General features: G+C 42.1%; 1 protein-coding gene across 8 annotated transcripts in view; it reads right to left on the bottom strand.

Moving 5' to 3' along the window:
• The window catches only part of POU6F2 (POU class 6 homeobox 2), a 337461-nt gene that overhangs the window by 104500 nt on the left and 215098 nt on the right, over nt 1-17863 (bottom strand). For all 8 annotated transcript variants that reach the window (XR_005594145.1, XR_005594144.1, XR_005594143.1 and 5 more), the window contains one exon: nt 14696-15027. Coding sequence is in view for 3 of the 8 variants with exons in the window: in XM_039524933.1 (XP_039380867.1) it covers nt 14696-15027 (332 nt within the window). In the remaining 5 variants the exon portion in view is untranslated. The remainder of the gene's footprint in view (nt 1-14695; nt 15028-17863) is intronic.

The following is a 17863-nucleotide window of genomic DNA, read 5'->3' as shown; positions in this document are numbered from 1 at the left end:
TCTTCCCTTTAGGCAGGGCTCCCTGGCCAGACTACATTTCCCATGATACATCATGCAGCTCAGCCAGAGAGGAAACCACAAGTCATCATGGGAGATGTAGTCCAGATATGGCCCTTGACTCACAGGAAAGAATGGGGGCATGAATGACCTGAATCACAACTCTCCTAAGGCACTGTACCACTCTAAGCAGATGTGGTTTAATGTTGAATGGACTCAAAATGAAATATTTTGGTTCTGTTTAACAAATAGAAATATTTTTCTTCAGGCTGACCCAAAATGAAATGTTTTGTTTACATTTTCCTGATGTAAAATTATACCATTTCCTTTGGAAAGTTTTGATTATATGTAAACTGCAGTTTCCATCAAAAAATCATTGTGACAGAAAATTCCTGACCGGTTTTAGTGATCATGTTTGCAAAACTGAAAATGGGCATATTTTGTGGCAACATTTTTAGGGTCATGAAATAGCCATACGAAAGTGGTGTTGCAACTATCACCTTCTGATGCAACTACATATTTCCCAGAGTGGGACTTATTCTAGCAAGTTAGTGTTCTACATGAGTTTGTCATGAAACACTGAACAAGTGTCACTAACACTCACTTTGAGGAAAATAACAGCTTTGATAGCATCTATACTTTTCTCTTCATTCCAAACACTAATCATCTCACTGAACACTTGTTCCACTGCACTGTTTGTTCTAGGCAAAAACATCAAATTTTACTCAGTATAGCAATAAATTGTGAACAAACGTAAAAAAAAACAGTTTTTTTAACTGATTAGAAAAAAAACCCAAAAAGCAACCAAAAACACCAAGATGTTTTAGGTGTTCTGATAAGCCTTGGCACATGTGGACATCCTATGTAAAAGTGAGGTGTATGGTCAACTTAGTCATAATATAATGCCACAACACAATCTGCAGAGTTACTGTACATCAAGACTGAAGCTTATTGGCAGTACTTCACTTTTCATAAGCTCTACATTCACTCTCAAAGTAAATACTCCCTTTACTCACAGCTCAGCCCAGGCCTGACATTCTTTTGACGTTCAGCTTTTCTTTTCGTTCTTTCTTTCCCTCTTTTTTTAAATAGGTGCACACTTCTTCTCTTCCTGCTTTTGGCTGGGATCAGAAGCAAATATACTTAAGTGCCGTAATACAGATTGTTCTAAAAATCATTCAAGGAGAGCTGACACCAAGGATGCTAGAAATCGCATGGGAACAGGCATTCTCCTGAGAGATGCTCAGCCTGATTTCCAGATTAAAGATGGAGCCAGTTCTTGGTCCGATGGTATAGCTCCCTTTGACTTCAATGGAACCAGGAGTTGGTCCCTAATTATTTTTTTACCTATTGTATAACACAATGCAATACATGGCAAGTACATGATTTAAAAATAAATCTTAGGATCATCTAGATCTGTGAGATGTCAAGTCTGATTATTGATCGATTATCTGCCAGGACTTCCCTTCTCTCACATGCTGCTTTATCTCCATTTATTTAACTTGTACCTAGTTTAACAGCTACGCTTCGAGTTGGAGCTTTTAAAAGGACTCTTTTCCTGGCTGGAACTATATGTCATGCCCTCTGATCTTTTGATTTTTCATTCTAACTGTAATCAATTGTTGGTTACTTCAAATGAAAGCAAAGGGGTGGAGGAGAGGAGAAAATGTAACAAGTAAGATTCATACAGCTCACCTTTCCAGTGCAACCACTCAGATAAAAGGAAATTTCTTTTTTGCCTTATTTGTTTCTAGTTGCAGTACTGAGGTCAGAATAAGCCAAGAGAACGAAGGGAATAAGCGTCCTGATGGGCTGCCCGAAGCTGGCTGGTGTTACGGATCAGCGTAAAGCCAGCTCTTTTTCCTGTGCCTGGGCCGATGTAACTCACTGGAGTGGCAAATTACATCAGACCTACAGCTGTAACCCGACATTATGATTAATTTGATCAGTAATTTCTCCTGTTTTTCATTTTAATCGGTGTGACTATTCTGCTGTGGCAGGTCTTTCAGATCTAATTAAGATAAATTTCAGAGTAAAAGACTTGGCAGAATTTTCGAGTCAAATCCGAGCATAAAGTGTGAAGACCTGCAGCACCAGTCAATCAATTTCCAGTAAAGACGGCAGACTCTAACTCAGCAATCAACCCATTAACACTTAAGCAAATTTCATAATCTTCAGGACTGTGCTTAGTCACTCTCTCAAAACATTCCGGCTTACAGAAAATCATTATTATTTTTTTTAACATTCATCCTTCTTTAAATCTGCTACAGCTGCCAAGAGAATCCACAGGTGGACACTTAGAGAGATCTCCACAGTGCTGCTGAAAAGACTTACTTTAAAACTTTTAAAAGCCCAGAGCAGAGCGCTTTGCCCGTTTCTTTATGTCAGCACCTGAAAGCCAAGCAAGCCTTGCGAGGTGAAGATGAAGCTTTAATTCTATGACATCTGCAGGATATTGCTCTCCAATCAGACTCAGTGAGCTACTCAGAGAATTTCATACCATTTGCCTGTTTTCACTTGGTCCATGTGTCATAGATGCTGGAACTAGGGATGCTGCCACACCCCCTGGCTTGAAGTGGTTTCCATTATCTACAGGGTTTACAGTTGGGTTCAATGGCTCTCAGCACCCCTCACTGTACACATTGTTCCAGCACCCCTGCCATGTGTCTCCAAGCAGAAGGAAATGTTTCTCACAGGGCTAGAAAGACTGAGGGCTTCCAATATATTTTAAAAACAGGCCACTTGCAGTTAACTCCCTAAACAGAAAAAAGTGCCCTTTGGCCCAATCCTATGAGGTGTTAATTGCTGAATGGGAATTGAGGGCATTTAGCACTCATAGGAAGAGGTTCTTTGTTTCTCTGGAAAGGCCCTATGTGAAGTCCATAATCAGAATGCTTATGATATCCTCAAATCTGTAGGGCATTACATAAACAAGAATGAAAATGTTCCTACCTTTTTGTATATCTTTTTTAGTTTGTGGAACCATAGAACTGCCAGAACTGGAGGCAACCCATTGTTCATCATCTAAAATGAGACTTTCAAAACCATCTAAGTGACATAGTAGGACATGTTTCAATGGCACTTGGGCTGCTAAATCATTTAGGAGCTTTGAAAACCCCAGTCCTAATTTTTACTCCTTGTCCTTTTGTTTTTTCCCCGGTGATTATAATATCTCTAGTTTGTCTCCAATAAATGTGCATCAAGAGGTGGCTTGGAGATTTCAAGCGATTTTATTCCATGGCCTCTTTCCTAAATTGATGCCATTCCCTAGTATATTTCACATATAAAAACTCTTCACCTTTAAGTGTCAGATTGGAAAGAGGTTTCTTGGATGTAGCCAGCAGGTACATTGTTCATTGGACCCTTGCTTTTCTGTTCTTGGATTCTTTTGTAAGGACAATATTATAAAAGATGTTCACCTAAAGAGTCTTGTGGCTGTGTGAAAAATGTGTGTGTAGGGGCAGGGGGAGGGAATAAGCCACTGGTTCTGGGATACTTCCAGGTTCTTATTAACTTTTTGGAGCCAGTGATGAAAAGCAGGAGACATAAGACTAATACACTGATGACAGACAGACAGTTCCATTGGCTACAAAAGAACGTCTCCGAGCTGTGTTGATTTTTCTGTCACTGGGATCCCTGAGGCTTGCTGTGCCATCAACAGGAATAGCCATCCTACCACTTATAGAGGCCCTGGAAATTTAAGACTTCTTGGGATATGGATCACTTCCAAAATTTGCCCTGGGGAATATTTTTGCTTTTATTTTTTTACAGTTTACTAAATACTCTAGTTGCTTTAGGGAGTTTATTAAGTACTCTCCTTTCAGAATCCAGAAATTGCTGGGCAAGCCAGCTCTACTTTCCCCTGCTTTCAAGAATTCTCTGGCAAATGGTTTCCTGTATTAGACTCAGCCTCTGGGGTGTTAATAATGCCAGTTGTTTGGCTTGAAGATTAATTTCTTTCACTTTAAATGTGAGTCAGAGACTGATGCTCTCTGCGCTTCTGAAAATAACAACACCTGCAGAGTATACTTGGATGGACCAGGTAGCCAGTGCTCCAACTGAAAGGAGCTCTCCTCAGGGAATGAAGACAATCTCTTATATATTCCTTTTCAGAACTCTTAAACTTCTCTTTGTTCTGTTTAAATACAGCATTCAGCAGCCTTACAATGTGATGATCGAGTGCTTCAACTACCAAAATAGTAGTAAGCTTCTGGGAGGAGGAAACCAGCTGTGAAGAGAAGAGGACCCTTAACTATACTTCTTTTGGCACTAATGTACTTTTTGTTGCAGAAACCTGAACTGTGATGTGTTGCTGATCCCTACCTATCTATCGGTTAAGACAAAATGCTGTTTCCACATAGGGCTGAAATAGTCAGAGCCCCCGTTGGGATTCTCAAATGCACTAACAATGGTTAGGAGAACCAAATTGGAAGGTTACAAATAGAGGGTCCAATCTTGCACCACTGAATTTTGCACCAAGGGAATTTTGTCTGTGTTTTTATTGGCAGTCGGATCAAAGTAGAGAGCAAGGACAGAATGGGTACAGAGGCTGAGGGGAGTGCTCCAGTGCAGCTGGTGAATTCTTGTGAATGCAGCACTTCCTCTCCAAAACTCTCAATATGGCAACTTTGGCAGTGTAATGGAGTTCATTCATCACTGGATGTGCCCCTTGGAGTCACAGTGCTCTCTGTGATGCAGCCCTCAGGCCAGGTCACTATATAGTTTTCCCCATCAGGGGTATTAAAGTCTCTCCAGATCAGCTGTCCAGGTGCCACCTTCACTGGTCCTGCGCCACTTTTCCGGTGGCTGGTAGGCAACCCAGGCCCACCTGCTACTCTGAGTATCAGCACTTGGGCTTTCTTCTACTCTGTCTTCCACAGGCTTTCTTCCCCATAACTCCTCTTAAACCCCTTCTGTCAGAGATGGAATCCCAGGGCTTTTGATCCCCCCCACCCTGGGTCTCCTCCTACCCACCTTTTTGTGCCCAGAGAGCAACTGAAGTCTCTCTCCCTGCAGCCCCCTTCTGCTCTCAACTTCCTGCTCTCAACTTTATACAAGCTCAGCCTGCCCCTGTCCAGCTGGGCTCCTTCTTCAATTCTTCTTCAGCCAAGTCTGAGGCTATGGGCTTGGCTACACTTGCAAGTTAGAGCGCATTAAATCAGCCCCGGGCGCCCTAACTCCTTAGGTGTCCACATTGGCAAGCACCTGGACTCTGCATCTGGAGTGCTCCTGGTAATCCACCTCCACGAGAAGCATAGAGCTTGCTGCGCCCCAGCTGAAATGTTCGGGTGTCAGTGTGGATGACGCGTTGCATTACTGCGCTGTGATTGGCCTCCGTAAGAGTCCCATAATCCCCTGAAGTCAAGTGGCCACTCTGGTCATTGTTTTGAACTCGGCTGCAGGCATGCAGATATCCCCTTTCAAAGCTCCATTTCTGACAGCCCGCATGCTTATCTGCTCCAGGACACAAAGCAAACCATTACTGTGGAATGCTGCTGCCACCAAGGCAGGCATTTGTGCATGTGTGTGTGTGAGAGAGGGAGAAGCAGGGGGAGAGGGGTCTGCTGCTGTCTGAACTTACAAGACAGCATGCTGACACACTCTCTGCCTGAGTGTGAGACACACTGTCTCTCCCCCCACAAACACACAACACACTCCCTGTCACACTCCACCCCCCCATTTGAAAAGCACGCTGCACACTGGGATAGCTACCACCATGCACTGTTCTCTGTGGGGTTGCAAGAGCTGCTAATGTAGCCACACCAGTGCGCTTGCAGCTGACAGTGTAAACACACTGCAGAGTTTTCCCTGCTGTCATCTCCGAAGGCTGGTTTAACTCACGGCACTCTACATTAGTAAGTGTAGCCAAGCCCTTAGTCTACACTACCACTCAGGTCAGAATAAGTTACATTGCTCACGGATATGAATAAGCCCACTGACTGACATAAGTTACACCTACCTAAGCACTAGTGTGGACAGCACTACGTCAGGAGGAGAGCTTTTCCCACCAACACAGCTCCTGCCCACAGCTCCTGCCACTCATTGGGGGTGGATTAATTAAGTCAATGGGAGAGCTCTCTCCCATCAGCTTAGAGCGGCTACCCTAGAGAGCTTACAGCAGTGCAGCTACACTGATGCAACTATGCCGCTGTAAGCTCTCTAGTGTAGCCAGAACCTCACTCTCCCCTCGGCAGGGCCGGCTCCAGGTTTTTGCTGCCCCAAGCAGCAAAAAAATCCCAAACCCTGCGATTGTGATCTGCAGCACTTCGGCTCTACTGCCACCACTTCATTCTTTGGTGGCAATTCGGCGGTAGGTCCTTCGCTCCAAGAGGGAGTGAGGGACCCGCTGCTAAATTGCCGCTGAAGAGCCAGACAGGCCGCCTCTCTTCGTTGGGCGCCCCAAGTACCTGCTTGCTGTACTGGTGCCTGGAGCCGGCCCTGCCCCTCGGATGCAGCCTTTGAGCCACCTTGACCTCTTCAGGACTGGTGTGGGGTGAACAGCCCATCACAGGCAGTACAAGAACTTGTAAGATTTCCAGGATTGTGAGCATGACACCACACAAAAATATGAACATCACTAGCAAAAGTGATCAGTAGCTAGAACAGGAGACTGGAAATCAGGCCTCCCAGGTTCTGTTCCTGCCTGAGCTCTTGACAGCTGTGTATCCACACACACACCCCACTAAAGAGCCCTGTGCCTCAGTTTATCCAGTTGTAGAATGGGTATAATAATAACTACTTCATTGTAGACAGGTGTGAAAATTCTCTAATGTCTCTATAGGCAGTATATAAGCTCCAAGTATTGTATTATACTCCTCCTCCTTCTCATCCTCCAGGGAAACAATGAAGGCAGAGATTAATATGAAAGATGTGAGCTCATCACCTACTGTATAGCATGCAAGCATGACCAAAACACAGTAAATTTTATCTGATAAAGATATCCTGACACTTATTTTATCTAGCTTTAAAATAACCAGCTCTGACTGACTCAGAGATGGAGCTGGCTTCGGTAGCAATTTTAGAGAGAAGACCCAGAAGGCTAGCGCTACTTTTTGGAAATGATGCATGAATTTCTCCAGCATACGGTAAGTTACCCTACCCATAAAGGACTGCACATCTGGAGGAAGAAGTGTGGTGGTGGCGAAAGCAAAGGGACAAGAGAGTTAAGAAGTTAGCATGAGTGGGAACAAGCCCCTAGAATTGCAATGTTAATGGGTTTGGGATGGGCTGTGCATGAGTACGTGCAATCAATGACAACAAAATTGTTCAGTAGAGATTTTGAGACAAGGAGCTGGATCTCAGCTGGTGAAAATAGCATAGCTCCATTTATACCAGATGAGGATCGGATCCAAACACACAAAAAATAGTTTCAATTTTTATCAGAATTCTCCGGAACAGGGCTTCAGCTGTGTATATTTTTCAGTAGAAAAAGCAACTCTATGAAACAATGACATGTTCTTTATCTGTTTGGAATGAGGTAGGATGGTATTGAGTCTATTTGCAGCAAACTTTCAAAGTTTGTGTTTGCAAATGGCTGTGGATGACACTCGTTGAATGCGGGGAAAAATCATTTTCAGAGAGACTGCCAATTAATTACATTTCTTATGGATGAGGCCACCTGCTATTATTTGAATGTAAAAAGCAAAAACTTTGCCAAAGTTTTTGGAAACCCACTTATGATTGCTGCATCATTTGACAAATTCATTCATATTAAAACTCTCAGCTGATATCTCTATTGCCTTTCGTATTGTAAAGGCACACTATCTCACTTCTAACCAGCACTGAAAGTGAAGAATCATAGAATCATAGGACTGAAAGGGACCTCGAGAGGTCAGCTAGTCCAGTCCCCAATCCTATGTAGAGGAGTGGTTCACATCTTCTGTACTTCCTTCACTATTTATCTTTACAAAATAGTGTTTTGTCAAGCTGTTCTCAATCATTTGGGGCCAGATTCTGCCACCCTTACTCACACTGAGTAGTACCTTACACTGGAAGTGATCCAATTAATTTCAATGTGACTAGTCAGCCAGCAAGGTGATACCCAGTATGATTATGGGTATTAGAATCCAGATCTTAACTAATCTGGAGTACATGAATGAAAGGAGTATACAACAATTTGAGAACTGTAAATATGGACAGACAGAAAGACAGGGCAATAACTACATCCTCTGTAAATTAATTATTTTCCCTGCCACTCTCAAAGCAATATAAACTTTGTTGTTCCTCCTGGATCTCAAAGATTTGTAATAAATTCCTGGAAATGTCAGTAAATGTTGAATTGAGCTCCTTTTTTTTTTAATGAGAAACTAACCCTTGAATACTTGTGGGGTTTTTTTGTTTTTGTTTTTTTTGCCTGTTGGAGCCCCAGGCGTTTGTGTACATACTCTCCCTCATTTAGAGCTGAGTTTTTCAGTCTTTCTGACTCTCTTTCTTTGTTGTAAAAATATTGAGGTGCCAAATACATTATTTAAGATTAGCATGAAAATTTAATCTGAAGAAGACTTTGCTTTCGCCAGCCTACGGTTTGCTTTTATTTGGAGGGCTTTTGTTGTCATCCACCCTTCCCCCCCACTTCTTCCCCTCCACCCCCTTTTTTATTTATTTTTACCTATCATCTTCCTTCTTCAGCTTCAGTTACTGTATGTAGGTTTCTATGACAAAAAGGTGGTTTGGCGCAGAGTTCTTAATACAGTCAGAATAATTTTACAGTTGGGACTCTCCACGGGGGATTTTCTGTTTGTCTGTTCAACTTTGCCCATGAGCAGAGCAGTGGAAATCAGTTGGGATCCTTCTCCACCTACAGTGGCGATCTTATTTTGAGGATATAGGTGTGGATGGGTTCAACTGATCCATAATGCTCAAACACCTGGGTCAGTGTTCAGCCAATAGCTAGCCTTGTCTTTGGGGCCAGATTTAAACTTCTGTTGTCAACACAAAGTGTCCTGTTCTTGCAGCCAAGCCGATAATGGACTAAGTTATTCTCTACGTTGAATTTATCTTGCAAATCATCAAGACCTGAGGGCTCCTAAAAGTATTCATGGAATGGCAAGTCCTCAGGATTTGCCCATTAACAGGTGGCTGTTTATCCTTTGAAATTTCAGCCTGGTGGTCTCTCAAAAACAGGCATAGTGTCCCTTTCAATAGCAGAGACCATCCGGGTTCAGAATTATATTTATTCCAAGATGCCAATAATTTTATAGAACTGAAGTCTTCTGCTGTGTGTCCCAAATGAGCTAGATTCGCTTCCCTGTTCTGGCTCCTTTGTGCTCCTCAATTGGTACAAAGCAACTGGAATCTGACAGCGGCTATCTTGGGGAGAAGTACCCTGCTCTCAGATGGTGTAAAACCAACCCCCCCCCCAAAAAAAACCCAACCCACCCCCAAAACCTCCTCCTTCACCAATTACCCCCCCTTCAAGTCTGGGTAAAAGGGGTATCTAAGGGATCTCCTGGGATGAGGTTGAATGCAGCAATTCTCATCTGGTATATTGTCCTTTAGAGATTAGTTATGGACCTCATTCAGCTCTATTTCACTCACATCAGTGTAAATCAGGAGTAACACCTCAGTAGTCAGGGCAAAACCAGGCCCACAGAGTGGAATAACCAAAACTAGGATTTCTCCTATGCTATTATAAAATAGCGGTAAGACTTGCTAAAAAATAATATATATTTTTTTGTAAATGCAATCCAGTTGACTGAATTGAATAAAGGATAGCTATAGAATTATACTGCAATATTACAGAACAATCTGACAAGAATCATGCTGAGAATTTTAGCCAGCGTGCAGTGTATCAGTGTTATTAATTTCTGATCAGCTAGAGAAAGCACCTCACACAGGTATACCTAAGCAAGTCACTTTCATTTAATTTTCTTTCTGAAGACATGACAGCATCTGTACATTTCAAGATATAATTGTTGTTATCCTTCAGAGTTTTTGAAACAAACGCAATCATCCTTCTGAATTACTGGCTTTTCATGACAATCTTTTGAGGTTGCATTGTTCTAAACTAATATCTCTCAGACAGATCCTGAATAATGTAAGAAGATAAAACCCACATGAAAAATCAAGAATTCAGAAATGAAATTTAAGCTGTCAAATTTTAACTTAGTTGATCTTTATTCCCTTAATATTTCTCAAACAAAAACCATTTCATTCTAGTTCATAAAGATCATTACCTTAGAGGCCGTAATATCTTTGAATTTAGTTCCAGGTCGATTTTTAAGTTAAAGTATCAGACATACAAACAAACAAACATACATACATTCTAAGCAGGTATTATAAAGTAGATATATAAGGTGATGCCAAATATCTGCTGTATGCTATTGCTAGTTTACTTGTATAAAAGAAAAAAAAACTTTGGACCCAGTCCTGAAACCAGATAAACGCAGGTGTAAAGGTTCATCTTTGCAGATCAGACTGCAGGATTTGGGTCTGAAAGGTTAAATTTTGCTTGACAAAAAGGAGTTTACCATTAGTCTAGGCCGTGATTCAACACACCTCTAACTCTGAGTATGCACGTAGTCCTACTGAAGTTATAATGTAACAGCAGCTGCTTTGGAAGCATTTGTATGGGTATCAATGATCTGCATATTAAAGAATCCCAAAGTACTGAATAACATAATAGACTGTTCTCTAACTAGCCCTTAACACAATACATTTTGGGAGGTTTAGAAGCATTATGTTCTGTTGTAGAAAAGGTTTGCAGGCTAAATCAATGGGATTACTCATGTGCATAAAGTTAGGCATGTGGTCAAGGATCTTGCTGAATCAGAGCTTTTAGTCTGACTGTCAATGTGCAATCAGGACCGACTCCAGGGTTTTTGCCGCCCCAAGAGGCGGGGGGAAAAAAAAAAGCCGCGACCGCGATCGGCGGCAGCTCCATCGCACTGCTTTCTTCTTTGTTGGCAATTCGGCGGCTGGTCCTTCCCTCCGAGAGGGACCTGCCGCCTAATTGCTGCCAAAGAGCCTGACATGCCGCCCCTTCCCCTTGGCCGCCCCAAGCACGTGCTTGCTGAGCTGGTGCCTGGAGCCGGCCCTGTGTGAAACTGTCAACATTTTTGAAGAGAATTATTTTGTTCGTGGGTAGCCATATTTTAATGGTTAAAGAAATGATCATAGAAACACTTAAACTTACCAAGAACTCAAACTCTTCAAGGCAGGGTGAGAGTTTAGGGCTACCCCTTAAAATCCCCAGATCAGACTGTGACTGTCTTAATGGAGGCGCACAAGCATCATCATCCCCATGTTATAATCTGATACACATACCAAGATCCCTGACACAGGACTGGCAGAGTAACATCAACATGAGTGCTAGATTCCTGAGTCTGGCACCTTTCAGCGGCACTAAATACAATTAATTAAAAACACATTAAAATTAAAAAATGGGTCAGCTAGGTTTAAATTTAAAGGAATTCTAAACAGATGGAGAGAGCGAGAGGCAGGAAGGAACGATTAGGATGCTGGCTGGTGGTTTAAGAGATCCAGGTTCAATTCTGTGCTCCACTACAGAATTCTGGTGTGACCTCAAACAAGTCATGATTCCATGTGCCTCAGTTCCCCATCTGTAAAATGGGGATAATAGCACTGCCCTACCCCTGAAGTATTGTGAGGATAAATACATTAAAGATTGCAAGGTGCTCAGATACTATGGTAATGGAAGCCAGATAAGTACCTCACACAAAGAGAAGTTACTGCTGTGACATGCTTCTTTGTGCTCCTTCAAGTGAAAAATGACTTTGTTTAGCTAAAACTTTGCAGGCTGTATTGATCTGTACCTTTAGATCAGACATGGGTCTAGGAGGGAGTGTTCATAACCAGATTAAGTTCAGTTTAAGGTTCGAGGCCACATCAGGGCTAAGGGTTAAGTTCTGAGTCAACGCTGATGACATCTCTTGAACAGTTCTCATTAGATCTTAGTCCTACCTAGTGGAAATCTCAGGAGGAACTGTTCTCATCGGGATTTGGATTCCCCTTTACCAGAACTGGGAAATATGCCCCTTGCAGTTTTGGATCTGATCTGCAGCCAATGCTCCAGCAAGTGGGTTTGGATCTGGGGAACTGAAATAGGAGCCCACACAAAATGTAAAGGCTCTCAGATTGAAAGGTTCTGGTTTGGGCTCAGCTGCATTTGAGATAGGTTGGAAATTAACAAACAGAATTAAAAAATGGTTTTTTTTGTTTAGAAAACCAAATGCACAGTCACTTCAAAGCAAATAGCTAACAGGCATTTTTAGTAGCGTATAAAAAATGTACTTAGTGTGCACGCATGGCAGCTGCACTGAGACAATAAAATGTAACAGCAGCTCCTTTGGAGCTATTTCTGTCTCTATGTGTCAATAATCTGCATATTAAAGAGTCCCAGAGTCCTCTCTAACATGATGGACTGTGCACTAAGTAGTGCCTAAGTAGCCCTTAACACAATACACAGTAGGAGGTCTAGCAGCATTATGCGTTGCTGTAGAAAAGGTTCACAGAATAAGGACCAGTCTCCAATGGACTTTTAGGGTATTAGCTGAACCATTTTAAAACACAGTTTTAATGCAGTTTAGTCTCAATGAGGCTGCATATGATCTGACTGGCCAGCACGGACAGGGCTGAGTGCCTCCTTTAAACCAATTGTATTAATTGTGTAAAAAGCATTTGAAAATAGTGAAATCATTATAGAGTTAAAGATGCAAGGGGAACAGGTCTGAAACCACAGTGTGGACAAAGCATAAAAAGAGTAATGGCAAAGTTTTAAAAATAAAATAAACAAAAACCGTTTTTTTTGCAGTATTTCTAGCCGTTGTTTAAAGTACAGTTCTACTCTGAAAAGTGACTGTATAAAAACAGCACCTTTTTACTCCAGAGATCTTCTCCTTGTGTGTATTCACAGTCATAGTTGTGTGTGTAGTCAAAACTGCTCTTGTGGGATTTGGATCCAAGATGATGAAATTCAAGTAAGAACAACTGATCTTGTGAGAGTGTGGTTTTTTTTTTAAAAAACTTTCTGGAACTGCTTGCAAGGCTTTGGCCCCATCATACTCAACCCTAATTGGGATCTGAGCACTGCTTCTTCACCTGCTTCTGGCTGAAATACAGCTATATACTTTTTTCGTCTTAAGAAATATTATGAACAAAAGTTCTAATATCCACCAATGCCTTTTCATGAATCTAGAGTCATGAATCTAATTAATTATAAAGTGCCCGATGGGATCGTAGTGGCTTTGATGGATTGTAAGCCTATTATGTCAGTTACCTCTACAAATCTGAGGGATTTCCAAACACCAGGAGACTGTACACACTGTATTATATACAGTGCATTAATTAGGCACACAGGGCTTGTTCCTGCACTACTGAAGTTAGTGTGAGATCTTGCTCCCCAATAGATAAAGCTGTAGCTGGCTGTTTGAAATTTGTGCACACATTAGCTGACATTCATAGATTTTAAGGCCAGAAGTGACCATTAGAGTCTGAACTCCTCTATGACACAGGCTATTAAATTTCACCCAGTTGCCCCTATGTGGAGTCCAATAACTTGTATTCGGCTAAAGCATCTCTTCCAAGTCTTGATCTGAAGACATCAAGAGATGGAGAATCCATCACTTCCTTTGGTCATCTGTCCCAATGGTTAATCTCCCTCGCTGTTAAAATTTGTGCCTTATTTCTAATTTGATTTCTTTGGCTCTAACTCCCAAACATTAATTCTTGTTATGCCTTTATATATAGCCCTTTGTCTGCAGTACTGTAGACAAATGGCCAAAGGAAGTGATGGATTCTCCATCTCTTGATGTCTTCAGATCAAGACTGTGGGCCTGAGTCTCCTCTCACCCTGGTGTAAATCAGGAGTAGCTCTCCACTGTCTTTAATGGTGTTACACCAGTATACAACCAGAGTAGCTGAGAGAAGAATGAGGCCCAGTCTCTGCAAGTAGACACAGTTATGTCTAGCCACGTGTCAACAAAAGGTCTTATGAACAACAAAAAGAGCCATGAGTCACTGTAACTATTATTGCCCCCAGCATTTCAGACATGACAGTGGGGTGAGTAGTTAAGGATGGAATTCACTCTGGATTTGTGGTCCGCCATAGGAGTCTCAATATTGTTTAATTTCACTTTTGTTCTCAATAAGACTAACGATAAAATGTGGAGATGAGAGAAAGGACACCTTTCCTACCTTCTGCTTTGAAACTTTTTGGAAACAGTGGAAGCTAAAGCATGCTGAACACTTACGTTATGACAGCAGAATTCTGAATGTACAATAATGATCTTTTGGGGAGCATAATAACTTTAAATGGCAGCTGACTTTGTTGCTGTTTCAGAAAATAGCAGATGGTGTGATTGGTGGGCCAAATTGATCTCTGCTATAACACCCACGAACCCAGTGGAGTTACACTAGAGAAGAATTTGGCCTGTTTCACCTAGGAGCTTATGATGTTTGTTTCAGGAGCAAAAGATAATATTTGCCCTTCAGAAGCAAACAGTCTAGGAATTTCACTTGGGAAACTAGAAAAACAAAACAAGTGCAGGCTTTTGGCTGAAAGCAGCATGCACATAAAGGATTGATTCAAATTAGCTGACACGGATCAGTGTGTATGCTCAGAACATGCAGTGTGCATTTTATTTCCCCCGCAACGAGTGGATTGCTGCCTTCCAGAAAAGAGAAATTTACTATTTGTCGCTACACAGTAGAGATTTCTATTCACCAGGGACCATCGTACCTGCAGTGGATTTGGAGAAGTGAGTGGAGATGGAAGGCCATGTCCTGGTGACTGGTTGGGTTTCTGAGGGGAGTTTGAGGACTGCTGGGCTGGCGGTTGTTGGGTCTGGCTCTGGGGCTGCGTTTGGTTCTGCTGTTGTGGCGTCTGCTGCTGCTGTTGTGGCGTTTGTGGTTGTTGGGCTTGTTGTGTCTGCTGAGCTTGTTGCTGCTGCTGGCTTGTTTGCTGCTGCTGTTGTTGCCCTTGTTGTTGCTGCTGCTGCTGCTGTTGTTGATGATGCTGGAGCTGTTGAAGATGCTGAAGTTGCTGAAGCTGGGAATTCAGGGATGAGGTAGCTACAAATTAAAAAATTAAACTGAATTATACATGATACTCCAGAGACACTTACTAGGTGAATTATATGCTGGACCAAATCCTGGTCCTATTGAAGTATATGGCAAAACTCCCACTGATTTCAACCTGGCCAGGAACTGGCCCATTGTGAATAACACAGTGCAGGCTCCTGCAAGAATCTAAGAAATATTTCACCAAGAAAACCAGCATTCAGTTCTGCTAGTGCAGCTCTTTGGTGAAATCCACTGAAGTCAAAGATAAAACACCCATCCAGTGAGCCCATGTGTAGGTTTGGAGCCTGATCTTGTGGTCTTTGCTCAGACAAACCTAGCAATGAAGTCAGTGGGAATTTTGCCTGAGTAAAGACTAGAGGACTGGGCTGATGGGATGCTGTTACACATACCATAGCGTGATTTGATGCCACTACATAGAGAGAGAGAGAGAGAATCAGGGGTATAAAATAAAGCACTCCCTGAAAAGATGAGCAATGACACAACAAAGCTGTAATATCAACACAGGGTATTTATATGGTAGGTATCAGGAGATAAAATATCAGGTGTGATGTTTTTTGTACAGCGCATAGGTAATAAAAATAGACAGTAAAATGCACTTGTGCCTCTGAGCTTTGAGTCCACCTTATCATTCAGTCTAAAAGCTGTAAAACTCTTGTGAATTACTGCCGGCCTGGTAGACACAGCTCTCATCTGCTGGTGGCAAAAATATCACTTTTTCACTAGTATGGTGCCCTCAACCAAAAGCATCCAAAAGTGCGGGTTCAGTTCACCCTGTTGGCACAAAGAACACATGGTATCTCCTAGTGCTAGCAGGGCCACCTTAGGCAAATGGGAATCCAGTCATGGAGGAGGGCACACAGTGTTTGCATTGAGGACTTCATATGTGGAGGGCAATATTAAGTTGCAAGCCGGGCTTCATAGAAGCTGTGCCAGATGCAGCTGCCCAGAAGATTCACTGAATCAGCACATGTCCCAAGAGTCCATTTACCTATGCTCAGTCATCACTTTTGGAGCTGTACTGGTTGGCGGCAGGAGCCCAATGGACAGGAGGTTGTAAGTGTCATTCACTGCTACAACCCACCGTCCAGGGGGGTCTTGTTGCCACCAGGATGCTCCATCCTGAGTTGTACCAATGGAAGCCTAAGTAACCTTGGAGTGAATCAAGCCTATTATTTAGAAATATAATTTACATTTCATGGCAAGAAACATTGTTTATCAGGTTCAACTGTAGATTTGTCAAATAAACAAAGCGGATTCAGCTTTCTTTTCATGCTGATAGCCCTATTCCAGCTTTCTAGGTATGTATGCCCTACAAATGACACTGAGATTTTGGAGTGATTTCTGAAGTCACTGCATGGGTAAAGTGGCATGAAACGAGTGAGGAAGAGCAGGCAAGTATAAACCACATAGGATGCATGGTGGAGTGGGCAGCATATGGGAAGAACCTTTCATCACTTCATTCCCATATTCCTAATTTATCTGAAATAATATACAGGTATTCTTCAATCAACAAAGAGAATCAAATGGCTAATGTGTATTTACATGAATTACAGCCATGTATGTATGACACATCAAAAGCAAACTGAAAAGGAAATTAAACTGCAGCTATATCAAGGAAAAGTGAGGACTTGGAAGAGAAGGAGTCATTCACCAACCTAAGTTGCAAGGAAAATGATTTCTGAGATAACAGCAAGTTCAACACCTGTCCTGGATGTAAGATGTGAAAAAGCTTGAGTTGAAAAAACCTGACTGTAGCCCCTCAGTGCTATAATGATGGAAATATTTATTACTATTTACTTAGATACCTATGTCTGTTTTGGGTAACCGCTGAACATAGCAAGTGATGATGAACAAAACAAAGGACATGTGACTGGGAAGATCGCGCAAATATTAACAAGATGACATGGGGAGTATTTAAAGTGGAGAATGTGGAGAATAATGAATGTCGCTGCCAAAATATTCCTATTACTGGACTGTTGGAGAGGAAAACAAGCAAGCGTTTAATGGAAGCTAAAAACAACAAAATAAAAATAAAGAACAACCATCAAATTAAAGCGGATTACAATACACCAGGCAAAACACATCAACCGGGACCAGTAACTGTATGCTCCCACCACTTTAGAAAACAGAACCATGAGCTAGATGACTCAAAGACTTGAGGGTCATTTTAAAAAAAACCTTCTAAGATTTTTCTACTAGCATATGAAAATGAAGACTGGAGAGTACATTTATGTTGGAAGGCAACTCTGATTCCATTATATGAAAATATAGTTAACACTAATACAGTCTGCAATACATACAACATTTTTATGGGAGGAAGGTACATTTGCTCCAGGGGTAAGCAATCTACACCAGCCTTTTACCTTGCACAGATTACTTCCCCCTCCTGGCCATCAGGAGTGCCAGAGTCAAGGCTCCCCCCACTCGCTGTCCCTGCCTACCCTTTCCCCAGCCTCTTGTGTGGGAAGGGGAGTGGTGGCTGCATGGAAGCTGCATTCCTCCCAGTTCTATAACTAGGACCCTACCAGATTCATGATCCATTTCGGTCAACTTCATGGTCATAGGATTTTAAAAATCGTAAATTTCATGATTTCAGCTATTTAAATCTGAAGTGTCACAGTATTGTAACTGTAGGGGTCCTGACCCAAAAAGGAATTGTGGGGGGCTCTTAAGGTTATTGTAGGGGGGGTTGGGGTATGGCTAGCATTACTTCTGCACTGCTGCTGGCAGGATGCTGGCTTCAGAGCTTTTTCCTCACAGAGCATATTATTTAATTTCAGAATGCTTCTTTTAATGAAATGTGACTTTTGCCAGTGACAGAAGT

This window comes from Mauremys reevesii, linkage group 2, assembly GCF_016161935.1.
Source record: "Mauremys reevesii isolate NIE-2019 linkage group 2, ASM1616193v1, whole genome shotgun sequence".
NCBI lineage: Eukaryota > Metazoa > Chordata > Testudines > Geoemydidae > Mauremys > Mauremys reevesii.
Note: the sequence above shows the minus strand (reverse complement) of the source record. Positions and strands in the feature narration are given on the sequence as shown.